This window comes from Ylistrum balloti, unplaced genomic scaffold (assembly GCF_031769215.1).
Source record: "Ylistrum balloti isolate Yb309-2 unplaced genomic scaffold, AGI_CSIRO_Ybal_v1 Utg370128, whole genome shotgun sequence".
Lineage (NCBI taxonomy): Eukaryota > Metazoa > Mollusca > Bivalvia > Pectinida > Pectinidae > Ylistrum > Ylistrum balloti.
The window spans coordinates 208,362-222,021 of NW_026782141.1; the positions used below are offsets into that span (position 1 = coordinate 208,362).

A 13,660-nucleotide genomic window follows, 5' to 3' on the forward strand; every position below is an offset into this window, starting at 1 on the left:
ATTCATACCATCAAGTTATCATCCTTCATTCATAATTCTAACCAAATTTGAAATATTTCCAATGGATATTCAACAAATTATACTCAACAATCTATTTTTTCCAATATAAATTATAGTAAACTTTGACCTCTTCCCACAGGAAAAAGTGAGACCCTTGGGCCATGAAATTCACAATTTTTGTAAACAACCTTATGACGCTTCCATCCATGAAGAGCATTTGATACTTCCTTATCTGGGTGTTGAGCAGAAGATTTTTCAAATTTGAGAAAATTTGACCCTTTTGGCTTTGCCCCTCTGGCACTCCCATGTGCTGGGGACCATATAATTCACTATTTTGTTTCATCTTAGACCAAAGAAGTTTTTGTGAAAAATTCATTTAAATCAGTTCAGGAGTTTTGGAAAAGAAGTCCAAAATGAAAAGAATCATTACTGTTAAAATCCAAGACGACCACTTGTCAACCATTTGATTCTTCTGGTAAGTTCTACAATGAGACAATGCACACTTAAGGACAAAAGGGCATCTGCAACTGAATTCAAAAATGACCAATACAGGACTTACGAAGAAATAAGAGTTGACAAGAATTGTTTGAAAAAAGGAATAGGGGTTTAAAGAATTTGCTCCATTTTCCCATTTGGCCCTGCCTCTCCTGCCCCCCAGGGGCTGAGACCCATTGTTTATATGAAATTTACCCCCCCTCCCACCCCCACCACACTTCCACTTACCCACAATTTTTTAGACCAAATTTAGACAAAAATCAATCAATCCTACAGGTGGATTGAGATTTTAAAGAATCTGTTCAATTTCCCTTATGGGGGGGTGGTTTGTTATCTCAGGGGGCCGAGACCCCATCATTTATTCCAAATTGATGCCAAAAGATTACTTGGCCCTTTGGGCTAGGTGAGCTAAAAACTGTAAACAGATGCATTGGCTATGCAAATCAGGGACAAGTAACAAACAGTTTTGTTGTATGCAAATATATAGAGGACCAGGCAACATCTATGTGAAAAATTAAAACTGTTTAATAGTTGACATGTTTCGGCATACTAGGTATGCTGTCCTTGTTTTCATGACAGCATGCCTAGTATGCAGAAACATGTCAACATTTAACCAGATTTATTTCTTCCTGCGGATGTTGTCTGGTCCTCTATACTTGCTGTTTACACATCTTTTAACCAGACTCCTGTATTCCACTAAGTATCCATCCTTCCAGACCGCATGTTGCATCTCATTTTCTTTGAATTTTGTTATACATTCCTGTGCAAGAGCACAGTAAAACTGACCCCTCTCCAAACTTGATTTATCACAAGTTACTAGGAAAACCTATAACATTGCACAAAAATGTCACATGTCAGAATTCAAAGGGCTTAAAAAATCATAAAATGTATGATCAGAAATTATCAATCAAAGAAATCAAATTTGAAATCAGTTTAACAGCATTTTGAAATATCTGCCTGAAAAGCTGTGAAAGGAGTTGTAGAGAGCAGTGCGAGTAACATAAACAATTTAGAAAACAAAACAAAACATCATAACTTTTATTCCATTTGCATCCAAAATCTTTCAACCATAAAATACATTTATATAAAGTTTCATATCAAACATACACATTTACCTGAAATACAATTTACAAATGACCTCCCATTGTGTGTAAAAGGAGATGAAAATGTACAATGAGAATATAATTGCATGTGTATCACTGTGGAATGTGATGCAATTATAATTAAAACATGAAAAATTATCTGTCAAAGGACTGACATGAATATGAAATATGCTGACCATATGTAATATATATGAGATTTTTGTTTTGTGTAGAAAATGTTCAGCTGTTAAAACACAACCAATTTAGTCTTTTTATGCCAGCGTATCTTCTTAAAACACATTTTCATGGTCAAATTCATCCAGCTTGGTCATGTGCAGGTGTAATATACCAGGAGTTTATCATCCAATCTAGCTCAAATAATCCAATTTCCTGTGAAAATGAAAAAAAATTATGCTCAAGTACATGTATATTACATCAAACTTGATCATGTTTTATGAAACACAAGAATTTTTAGAATTAATCGGTCTCTCTTTCATAAGAAATATCCTCAAACCATCCCCATTAACTCAATGTGAAAGTAAATCATTTATTTATGTTGTGTATCTTGTTGTTTGCAGTTGTACAGCCAAATAAAAAACAAAGGTCATAGGAAATGGTGTGTGTAGGTGACAGAACCACTCCAGATCATTTTATTAATGCAATTACACTTAAACATTGTAATGCAAACTCATTAATGCTGAATGTTTATTTAAGATGCTTAAAAGATCAGCATAAATATTATTGAAGGAATTTCACCAAAATATTCAATAAGATAATTTTCAACCAAAAATTTGGATAAAAAACTCAACATCTCTATTTTGTTCCTAATTTGAGTTATAAACCCCACAATTTTATAACACCAACAATGTAACTTTGTCACAAATTCTGAAAATGACATGTTTCCAGAGCAAAAAACACCTGCCTCACTTGACAAACATTTGCTGGCTGAGAGTAAAATCCAATTTTATACCAAAGTTCATTGTTTAATCACACTGTGCACAAATTCCAGGTAAATACAAACATTTATAAAGCTTTTGTTATTCTTAAATTTATCAAATTTAATATACCGGTACTCTGTCACTCAAAAAATTTGACTGATATAATACAAAGATCATCATGCAAATATCATAGTAAGATATCTGAAATAGATACAATCACCATTTCACTCACTGCTGATCTGGTTTTGGTCGTATACGTCCTGCTACAATCTTTCCATAGCCTCCTCGTCCTTCATCAAAATCTGTTCTGTATTCATCTCGCACCTGTCAAAAAATATACCCCAGTGAATAAATATGACATCTCAAACTTGATCTGACCTGAAGCATACAGCAATTCACCCTATTGGACCTATACAACAATGTCAAAAAATTGCACATGAGATATGACAATGGCTTGACCCAAGCATATTCCAGATCAAAACTTGCTGAATACGGATGATGTATTTTAATAGAATAAAAACTTTATATACTATCAGTTATATATACTCAATGCCGACCCCCTCAGTCTCACAGCGGTAACATGTCCCCTGTTTAGAGTTGAGTTTACAGTAGACCCTCTCACCTACCTGCCGTTCACTCTTTCCTCTTCCAAACTGTTGACCCTGTTACCTTCCTGTCCTCCATTCTTACCTTTACTATAATGTTGACCCTCTTATCTACCTGTCCTTCACTCTTTCCTCTTCTATAAAGTCAACCATCTGACCTACCTGTTCTCAATTCTTTCCTCTACCATACTGTTCCCTCTTACTTACCTGTTCTCAATTCTTTCCTCTACCATACTGTTCCCTCTTACTTACCTGTTCTCAATTCTTTCCTCTACAATACTGTTCCCTCTTACTTACCTGTTCTCAATTCTTTCCTCTACCATACTGTTCCCTCTTACTTACCTGTCCTCCACTCTTTCCTCTTCCATACTGTCGACCCTCTTTGAAACCTGCATCCCAATCAGTTCTCACAATGCGGTCATCAAGCCGTGTTCCATTGATATACCTCAAAGCATTAGCAGCATCTTCACGCAAGTAATATCTTGTAGTTGGTTAAGGAATGCAATATGACAAACTATAAGAATGTATGCTCAAGACTTCTTTTCATAGTTTATTCAGAGGGTTGGAAGCAAATGATAACAAGCCATCGCATATGAAATTCTACATTGATGTAAGTGTAGAAAGGACATAGTCATTGGACCTACTGCCAAGGGAGCCCAGTCATGGTCATGATATCTCACAAAGTTTATTTAAAAGTATGTCTAGAATTAAAAGGCTGAAACTGAAGTGGAGATTGATGTGTTATTTATGAAGTTATTTGAAACTGCTGAGGAGAAAAAGGTTCCAGAAATAATGGAATCAATTAATTTGATTCCAATGTAACAAAGAATTGTCAAAAGTGAAAACTCCTCTACAGCAAAAGGAAATACAAGACCACTTGAATATGTAAGAATTTTAGTGGAATCATTTGTAAGAGTAAATGCTCTGGAGATGCTTTAATCAATGATTCTGATTATTTGTTATGTTGGTACCCAAAGAAATATTCAAACTAGGAACCCTTTCATGCTGAAACCAGTAATTTGGATTATTTGTTTCAATAGTAACCATCAAAATGCTGAAACTGAAATTTCCTTTACAGCAAAATAGCAAACAGCACTAATAAACTACTTAAGTGATATGCGGAGAAAGTCTGGTGAGATTATCTTGAACACTTTTCAAGATATGCTCTGAAAAATCCCTAGGAGGGACAAAGAGTCAAATGAAACCCATCTGTACAATAATCTTTGTTGGTTGTGGGATAGTATAGATGTTTTGGTTGTGAAGTTTCATCAAAATTTCATAAAGAATGAATCCAATAGAGTTCTGACAAGGATGGTCTTAAAAAATGTGACGGTGGCTTTTACCTTGACGCTACAACCCTTGAACTCCTGAAATTTGAATTTGTACAAAATTCTATAGTCATTTATAAGTGTGAGATGTTTGATCATACCTCAACCCACCCTTAGAATGAAGTCGCTATAGCACTGACAATGATAAAAGTTATGTTACATACAGGAACATTCTAGGACACAAGCTCTTACAAAACAACATTGAGTTTCCTATGTCTTTCAATCTCATCATATATTATCCAAATTGTTCAAGTCTTGACATTCAGGCTTGGTGAGATTACAAATTTTAAATTACAGGAATTACTTATTCTGGCTTATCTTTCACATATTGCATGTAAGCAAAAACTTGGGCATTATTTCTTGTGACCAAAACACCTAAACTGATCTGTGGATAGAATTTCAAGGCACAAAAATGAAAATTTAAGATATCCTGTTCAGAACCAGTTCAAATCTTTGACAATATAAACAATATAGTGAGTATATATGTTAAAAGGTTACTCTAAAAAGCAGAATCCACATGGAGTTTTCTGAACTTTATCAAGACCCATAATTATCCTCTTGACATCTCCACATTTAGAGAAAAGTTCATGTATCTGTTCCTCTGTTGTATAAAATGAAAGATTGCCAACATAAAGTGTGGAGCTCTGCAACAGTAGTCTCTCCTGCTCTACTCGATTTCCCTGAAATTTAAAACAAGTATAATTTTTCAGTATTAGTAATGGCTAACAACCCCCTCCTCTCCCCTAATCCCTATTCACAAATGAGGTAATGGCTAAAACCCCCTCTCATTACTAAAAGATCCATATAGTTGGTCTTCAGAATTTGAGTAAAATCGCAGGAACACCACGAGTTCAGGACTAATATCAGAGTCCTCCAAATCAATTTCTTAAGTGGTAAAGTAAAGGTATGTGTATTGATCCATGGATAGCAGTAAAGAGTCTTTCTATTCATAAGATAATGGCAGAGTTTTCTTGAACATGATGTATCATTAAGTACTTTAGATAACTATGAGCTAAAAAATCGCATGTGAATGATATTTTTATCATAACTGAATTAAAATTTACTTCTCAAGACTAAGCGTAAGACACCATATAAAATCATCAAATACAGACCTCCACTAGAGTTGATTAAAATAATTAAAAATGAAAATAGGTCATTCATGATAAATGATTGGTATATTTCATGTTACCTTTATTTCAGCAGAATCAAATAACAGCTACCTCAGTACCGGTATTTCAGGTGGGGTGGATCAATGATCACTGCTGATTTAGTTATTGTTTTAGGCAGACCTAACTCTGGTATTGCCAAACTTCGTATAATTTGATGAAATATATGACCCATTAGGCTAGTCCGGGGTACAATTCCTTCCCTATTGTTAAGCATGCATGTTGATGTCTCATTGCCGGTGAATGGCTTATGCGTCAAAACTGGTGATGCCACTTGTTTCATTTTGTTCACAATTACCCAATAAATTCAATTGCCATTCCTAAGGACTTCGAAACAAAGAGACATGAATATCACATATTTACCTTGAAGTGTTGATCTCTGTAGGAGCTTATAGCGGCAGAGCCTGACGGTAAAGACATCTTTGATGTCATTTTGTTTTCAGGCTCCCTTTGACTCTCACGAATCGGCAAACTCGGTCCTCACCCGGATGCTTGCATCGCCACCTAGTGGCAAGACCCTGAAAACCAGTCGTAGGCGAAGTGTTGCATTATTTGTGAGACATGGGGAAATGTCAAGTACGTAAACTTTCGATGTCAAAATGTAAAAATTGTGAAAATGGTGAGACGGGGAAACATTATCATATGAAGCATTAACAAGTGAGTATTAATCAGAAAACTGTTTTCGTACTTTACTTTCCCAAAATTTGAGATTGAAATTGGTGGTAGATCCAGACACAGGATCCAGAACTCTTACGTTATCTGCGATAAAAAAAATAGGCGATGAGAGTGACACGGTACATTTTGAAAGATTTGGCCCAATTCGATATTTATAAACAAAATGATAATGTTATAATGTTAATGAATACGGGAAATAATTGTCTTTGTCTTTGGTTGCACGATTGGAAAAAGTTTCAAAAAATCTTGTGATGGTTTTGCAGGTGTGACTCACCAGCTTCGAACCATCAATGACGTCACTAGCAGACGAATCTTTGGTCGGTTGTTTCTACAGCATCCTATCAGTAGGCCAGACAACTTGTCTAGCTGCAATGATATGTGACAATCATGTAAATATTCAATGTAAATGTTAAATAATTTGCTATCAGAGATTGCACACACTCTACAAATAAACAGCAGGTATTGTCATCTTAAAGACAATGAAAAGGCCTCTTTGGCCTGTCTTAAGACTATATGTGATTTGTAGTTATAGTTTATTAGCGAAAATTTGTACCTTTGTAAAAGCCTAATTCATAATAGGCCTGTGAATATATGACTTTATTGAGCATATTTTGTGGCCACATAAAATGTTTAATGAATATGACTTTTATTTTCACTAGAAGAATTTTAAAATGTGAGAATAATTCGAAATGTGAAATTGTACATCAGAATGAGTTAATATGTGATAGGTTGCCCAAGAAGTTTTTTTTTCTTCAAAATGAACATTTAAACTCATTTTAAAAATCCTAAATGCATTTGTGTAACTGTATTTATAGATTAAGTAATACATTTTGGTTGGTGACCTTTTGATTTTAACACTATAGATAAATTACTGCTGGTGCAATGCCAATCAAAACTTTTGATGGTACAGTGTTGATCAGTTAATTGGTATTATTGCTAACTGACAGCACCTGAATTTGAAGTTTATTAGTTTATTTCCTGGTCCATGACTGGCGAACACAAACTCCAATGCCAGATCCCTGTACACATTAAATGATGGGGCATCCTGTTTAATACTCATCACTGATTGACTTCTGAGCTGATGTTTGCTGACGTGATGTACACATCCCTATTCCATGTTTAAGTAACTGATTATTTGCTTTTGATTTAGAAACCAAGTGGATATTAAGTTAGAGGTCTATGAAAATTTTTGGGGAATAATCATTAATCTACGTTCATTTCAGAATATAAAACTTCTTGATTCTAATGAAATAACAGCTTCTGAGCGAGATATTGTGCAGCGACACAAATTTTCAATTATGTATGTATTAAGAGCAAAAATTTTGGCTACCCGTTCAAGTTCTCCTTTCACAGGGTAGTTGATTCATTCTGATCTTTAAGGGTTACTTTCCTTAATTCCACATGATCAACACTGATGGTAAAGTGTTAAGCTTGACAACTCTAGGGGCCAAGAATGAGGCAACCTCATTTACTTGTACATGTGAACATTCACTTGTGATATTAAAAACTATAGTGTGTACAGTCTACTCCCATACACATTTTCTTTGTATATTTCATTACTTTATGATAGAAAAGATAATACTGTGACTGTTAGGTCCACTTGTTGTAGCAAGAATGTAAACCTCTTAGAAAATGTGTTCTTTTTCAAAAACAACAACTTACAGATATTTTGAATTTAACACAATATGTTGTGATATATGAATGTTGTCTGTATAGGCCCCTTTTCCATCATTGTTGTATTTTTCTGTCAAGTTCACCTTTTAGAAAAGTGCATGATTACACATATCTGTCCTCTTAGTCATGTGGCCCTGGCTGTTGCATTGACTTTAGGCCCCAGGACAACAAAACAAAGCAGATTTACATGAGAATCAGTAGAGTACAAGCATGATGGACCAGTCTCTTCATATACAATACTCTTTATGCTAAACAATCAATTGGTCCATTTTTTGTTTAAAGGTTTGATAAGTTGGACCAGAGTTGTCTTTTATGATGTAAAAGCGAACATACTGATATACTTTTGTCTACTGATGAGCTTCAGCTAAACCTTTCAAGGCCTGTATTGATATTTTCAGGTCTGTCTGAATTTATGCCTGAAATGTTACAATTTAAAGTGTTGACAAAACAATATGTCTGCAGCAAATTGATGAAACTGATGTCATAACTCTAGACCAAATGTAATCATTGCAATGCAATGCAAAATTGTACACTGTAGAGGTATAGGAGTCAAATCAAACACTTCAGATTCTCACCTGAGGTTGAATTATTTTATGCTTTACTGACTGTTATGGTCCCCAGTTTGGTTTGTAACATGAGTGGTTATGCTATTTACATCTCTTTTTTTATAGACCTGTCAGTCTCTAGTGTTATCAGAGTATGTTTGTTTAGAGCTAGTGCTTGATAACACAAAAGTTTCATATTGTTTTGTTTGTTTCAGATACACAATGCTATTTTATGGTGCATTGTATTAGGACTGCTACAAGATGAGGAAATGGTATGCTGCACTGTGGTTGGTGCGAGTAGTGTTGGTGCTATTGCCACAAACTGCCTACATCCATCCTGATGAGTTCTTCCAAACAGTGGAGGTTGTGGCAGGTAAAATTGTTCAATTACTGTTGTGAGACTGGAAAGCTCTTAATATATAGTTTGCCAAAAAGAAAAAAATGGCCTTGACTGAAAAAGCATTGATCAAATGTAAATCAGTTAAAACAATATAAATTTGAAAAGAAAGGAAGCATTTTTTTCCAGTCCATGTGCATCTTTGATGGAGAAAAACACAAATACCTCCCAAAACAATAACAACAAAATAATATCTATTGAACACATAGATGAAAGTTTTAGCAGCAAATGTTGTAATTATTTAAACCTAAGAGAAGTATTCCTACTTGTGAGATCAAGAGAATATTTCAGCCTTGGAGAAAGGAAGGTGCACTAATCATTGTGCCACGAAGAGCCTCCCCTCCCCAAGATAAACATCATGTCGTGTATTACAAACAAGTATTCATGCCATTTACCTTTCTACATGCTGCTTAACACATAAAGTTGGAAAAGCATTTTTGATATATGAATTCTTGCCAAATTTTCTTTCAAATTTTTTGTTTTTCATATTTTCAATGTTTGGTGAAACAGGGGACATATGATAATTGTATTATACTTTCATAGTCAACCTTTTAAGTCTTAATACAAAATGTCTTGCAAGAAATTGAAGCACCTTGTGAATTGTTTAGCATGTGACCATTTGACATGCAAGACCTGATTTGGTAATGTATTGTACAACACCTGCACCTACATCTGTACAAATGTTAAGGCACCCTTTCTAAATCCTGTGTGGATAAGTTGATGTAATTCTAATTTTTTTTTTAAATTTCTTTAAATTTTACACAATGACTATTAAATGATTCAATACTCCAACGTGATGAAAATCTCATTAGCATAATATTTTTCAGGTGACATCCTGGGCTTGGATACCTACACTCCATGGGAGTTCAACTCCACGTCTCCAATACGTAGCGTAACTCTGCCGTTTACAATCCTGGGACCACCACTTCTCCTTTTCAACTTCTTCACACATCATTTCCCTATACTTGAGACATCTTACCTCATCCTCGTGCTGCCACGCTTAGTCATGGTCCTCCTAACTGTTGTTTTGGACCTTTCAGTGTATTACATGTGCCAGTGTCTCAACCTGAACGAGTGGATGGGTCTTATGTTAGTGTCATCAAGCTACGTAACGTTGACTTACTTGACAAGGACATTCACAAACAGTTTTGAGACCACGTTTCTTTCACTATTATTAGTAGTGTTAATAAGAGAGTGGAAATCAACAAGAAGTTCAACAATTCTGAATTTTAAAGTACTGAGTACAGATGTCAAAGATAAAAAATCAAAGAAGAAATTTAAGCCAAAAAAGAAAATCAAAAGTACGTTTATTGCTGAAATTCCTAGATATAGGCCTTATGAATGCATAACTAGTAATTTTCTCCCCTTGTCAGCTTTTCTTGTTGGGATGATTGTTGTGGCAGGTATGTTTAATCGCCCAACTTTTCTAATATTTTGTAGCATGCCAATCTTTTTCTGGATTTTATCTTATTATACCAAGACAAACAAATTCAATTCCATTATGACCATTGTGATATTTTCTGGTCTCGGTTTCCTGTTATCGTTTGTTATTTTTGTGTTTGTAGATTCTGTGTACTTTAATCCTCAAATATTATCAACTGTTAAAAGTGATTTTGAAAATTGTCAATCTTCGCGAAAAGACTATGTCATGTGCTTGAAAGACACAATCACAAAATATGTCATTGTTACTCCTTGGAACTTTATAAGGTATAATACAAAACGTGATAACTTGGCGCAGCATGGCATACACCCGTGGTATGTTCATCTACTGGTCAACATGCCGTTACTGTTTGGACCAATGTGTGTTGTGATGTATTACTATATTGTTAAGTTTGTATTGGACTTGTACAAAAAGACATGGAAGAGTCACAACCTGGCTTTGATATTCAGTAATTTTATGCCATTGATTCTTCTGTCATATTTTCCTCATCAAGAGCCGAGATTTCTCATTCCATTATTACCTACTATGACGCTGATCACATTGAAAATTGTTAGTTCTGTGAACCACAAATCATTTCTTTGTACATGGATTGTATTCAATCTATTGTTGACTTTATTGTTTGGATTTCTTCATCAGGGAAGTTTGACTTCATGTATTCAATATTTTCAGCATAATCTCCATTCCAAGTGCAAAACAAAAGAATCATCTAAACACTGTTTTACTCATAAAGATAAATTCATATTTTATCATACATACATGCCTCCACGATATTTGTTTTTAGATGAAAATGCAAACAAGCAAATAGTTGATTTACAAGGACAGAACTGGACTAGTCTTAGCAATCATAAGCCCAAAACAGTGAAACACCAAGTGTATGTGATATTACCAGGGTCTCTTATACAGGAGGCAAAACATCATTTAAAATTTGACATTGTTACTCAATTTTCATTGCATTTAACAATGGAGGACCCACCAGATCTATCGCTGTTGTTTCATTTATACGAAGACTTTACGTGTCATAACTTTTATAAAATATGGACAGAATTATCATCACAGATGTCATTATTTATAATTAAAATAAAAAGGTAATATTTTGGTTTTGCTTTATTTTTTGCTTACTTCCTCAAAATAAATTGGTTGAATAAGTATGCCTATATTAGTTCAGAATGGCTGAAGGAATTTTTAACTGATGCAAGTACACAGAATATATATAAATGGAAAGTGTAGTCCTACATGGGATGAAGTAATGGCAATTTGTACCTCCACCAACCTTACAATCTTATTGTTTGTGTAGACTAAATATAATTGAAACAGAGGAGGCCTGGTTTAGATATTAGTCAAGTGAACAAGGGATGGAGTAGCAAGACCAAGCAAGGAAAAAGTGTTTGTTTGAAGTTTGTGTTCATGTACCAGCTAAGGTAACAAAACAAGTGATAAGGCTTGAGTGTGTTTTGAAAAAGTCATTTCATGAAATATCATATATATATAAATAACATGATACCCCACCAACTCACATTGTGATGACAGTTGCTAATCTCATTATCAACTGCCAATCAAGCAGAGAGCCATACATGCAATTCTTGGAAGATTATGGTTTTGTCCTGGTTAGTGAGGCCCAAGTCTACATCCTTCACTTGTACTTTATTGTCAAGTAAGGCATAAGGAAAAGAGAAATTAAGAAAAAAAGCGAGAAATATCTTATAATTCAATCCATTAGAACAGCAGATATTGTTCTTGAGCCCTATCTATAGGAACTTAATTTCACATTCACAATGGGAATTCAAGTTGTTGGTGTAGCCATCTTTGCTAAATGGGGAAAAACTAATGACAGGATAATTTTATCTTTCGCAATGTGCATTGCGCCCTACCTGAAAGGGAATGTAATGCAATGTAAGAAAGATTGGGATGTTTGACTAATATGGTATTGGAGATGAAAAATCTATGACAAGGGGAATTTTATCTTTTATTAATGGAGTGAATTAGAGGAAGTGTTTTTATTGGTTAGAAGGGTTGTCATGATCTGGTTTAACAATACACTACCATAGTGAAGATATAAGACTTGCAGTCACTTGTCATTGTCTCACTTTTGACCTCTGAGTTAATTATCGCCCATGTGAGGAAAGCTATAGGTCTTGTCTATAAACCATGCCATACATAAATGGTGTCACAGAGTGATACTTCATTCTCAGCACTAAATCAGATCCACAAGGAAATAACTGCCCATGTTGATGTCGGTATGATGGAGAAGGGATGTTAAACTATCATGTCCAAGTCCAGCAGTTGTGAAGGGATAAAGCCGGACGAAACAAAGATACCACAGAATAATCTTATCTCGTAATGGTGGGCCAAAACATACTTCCAACTTTTCAAAATTCTCACTCGGGAAGAAGTATCTAAATGACATTTTTGAATCAACATGATATGTTGCACATCTCAACATGAATGTCGCAAAGGAAAGATCTAAAGGACATTTGGTTGATATATTTAGGTAAGGTTAAGTTAATAACTTCATTATATGCATGTTTTACTATAACATAATAAAAGTCGCTGTTTTATTACAAGTCAGGACAAGATGGGATTTAAAAGATAATGTGAATCCTCTTTGAAATAAAATTTAATTAATTTTTCAGTACTCTATGAATTCGTACAATATAACACATAGCAAGATTTACGATTATTTGTTTAGTTGTTGGTATTGATATTTTTTTATTTCCAAATACAGTGTTTAAAAAAAAAATTAAATTCAAATATGAAAAAATATTGATTATCTCATGAAAATTTAAGCTACTATTGAAGTACAACCTATAGAAAAAAAAATAAAAAACATCAATGTACGGTAAATTTCTGAGTTCATTAAATTGTTTAAAAAAAATTCCAATATGAATAAGTAGGATTGATAATTCAATGATCTTTCATCATTATTTAAAGATAAGAGACATTTTATAATTAGTGTGTTTAGAAACAAATTAAGAGATGACAAGAACATATTCTCAAGGATTGTCCAACAGAATAGTTTATTATCACTAATTTCTCATTACTTCGTAGTCCGCAATATCTTTCTTAATCACAAGAAATTTGCATATAGGTTGCTGAAGGTAAAAATGAGTACTTTTCATGTTTGCAATCTGCATCATCCTTACTCTTGTTATTTATAAGAAGTCGCTTCAAAATCCTGTTGACAGGCTACTTACAAATATTTTGAAGTCATTTGGCACACATGACCTAGCCTAATATCTTGACCCTGGATCTTGCAATAACTGAGAAGCAGTTGCTTAAAGGAAATAGCCAATGGTTAATAACCTACTGAACAGCTT

At 34.2% G+C, this 13,660-nt stretch overlaps 2 protein-coding genes across 4 annotated transcripts; one reads left to right on the forward strand and one right to left on the reverse strand.

The window, feature by feature from the left end:
* Positions 1–1,517: 1,517 nt before the first annotated feature.
* On the reverse strand, positions 1,518–6,081 carry LOC132550574 (nuclear cap-binding protein subunit 2-like). Of its 2 annotated transcripts, none has more exons than XM_060214663.1 (5): positions 5,978–6,081; positions 4,947–5,128; positions 3,463–3,601; positions 2,748–2,839; positions 1,518–1,967 (listed from the first exon to the last, which is right to left on the reverse strand). In XM_060214663.1, exons 1-5 carry the CDS (start codon positions 6,044–6,046, stop codon positions 1,946–1,948), a joined length of 504 nt encoding a protein of 167 aa, XP_060070646.1. In that variant the 5' UTR covers positions 6,047–6,081; the 3' UTR covers positions 1,518–1,945. The 2 variants fall into 2 exon arrangements, with proteins under 2 accessions (XP_060070646.1, XP_060070647.1); XM_060214664.1 differs by having other exon boundaries at positions 2,736–2,839.
* A 141-nt stretch (positions 6,082–6,222) lies between these two features.
* On the forward strand, positions 6,223–11,442 carry LOC132550572 (GPI mannosyltransferase 4-like). Of its 2 annotated transcripts, XM_060214661.1 has the most exons (4): positions 6,242–6,271; positions 6,553–6,678; positions 8,724–8,881; positions 9,733–11,442. In XM_060214661.1, exons 3-4 carry the CDS (start codon positions 8,770–8,772, stop codon positions 11,433–11,435), a joined length of 1,815 nt encoding a protein of 604 aa, XP_060070644.1. In that variant the 5' UTR covers positions 6,242–6,271; positions 6,553–6,678; positions 8,724–8,769; the 3' UTR covers positions 11,436–11,442. The 2 variants fall into 2 exon arrangements, with proteins under 2 accessions (XP_060070645.1, XP_060070644.1); XM_060214662.1 differs by lacking the exon at positions 6,553–6,678 and having other exon boundaries at positions 6,223–6,271.
* The last annotated feature ends 2,218 nt before the right edge of the window (positions 11,443–13,660 follow it).

Bases quoted from the DNA above. Each gene is read 5' to 3' on its own strand.
- LOC132550572 (XM_060214662.1), top strand. From the start codon at position 8,770: ATGAGGAAATGGTATGCTGCACTGTGGTTGGTGCGAGTAGTGTTGGTG. The intron at 8,882-9,732 runs GTAAAATTGTTC...AATATTTTTCAG, and splicing joins AACAGTGGAGGTTGTGGCAG to GTGACATCCTGGGCTTGGAT.
- LOC132550574 (XM_060214663.1), bottom strand. From the start codon at position 6,046: ATGACATCAAAGATGTCTTTACCGTCAGGCTCTGCCGCTATAAGCTCC. The intron at 3,602-4,946 runs GTAACCTTTTAA...ACCAACTACAAG, and splicing joins TGTGGATTCTGCTTTTTAGA to ATATTACTTGCGTGAAGATG. The intron at 1,968-2,747 runs GTGAGTGAAATG...TCATTTTCACAG, and splicing joins CGACCAAAACCAGATCAGCA to GAAATTGGATTATTTGAGCT.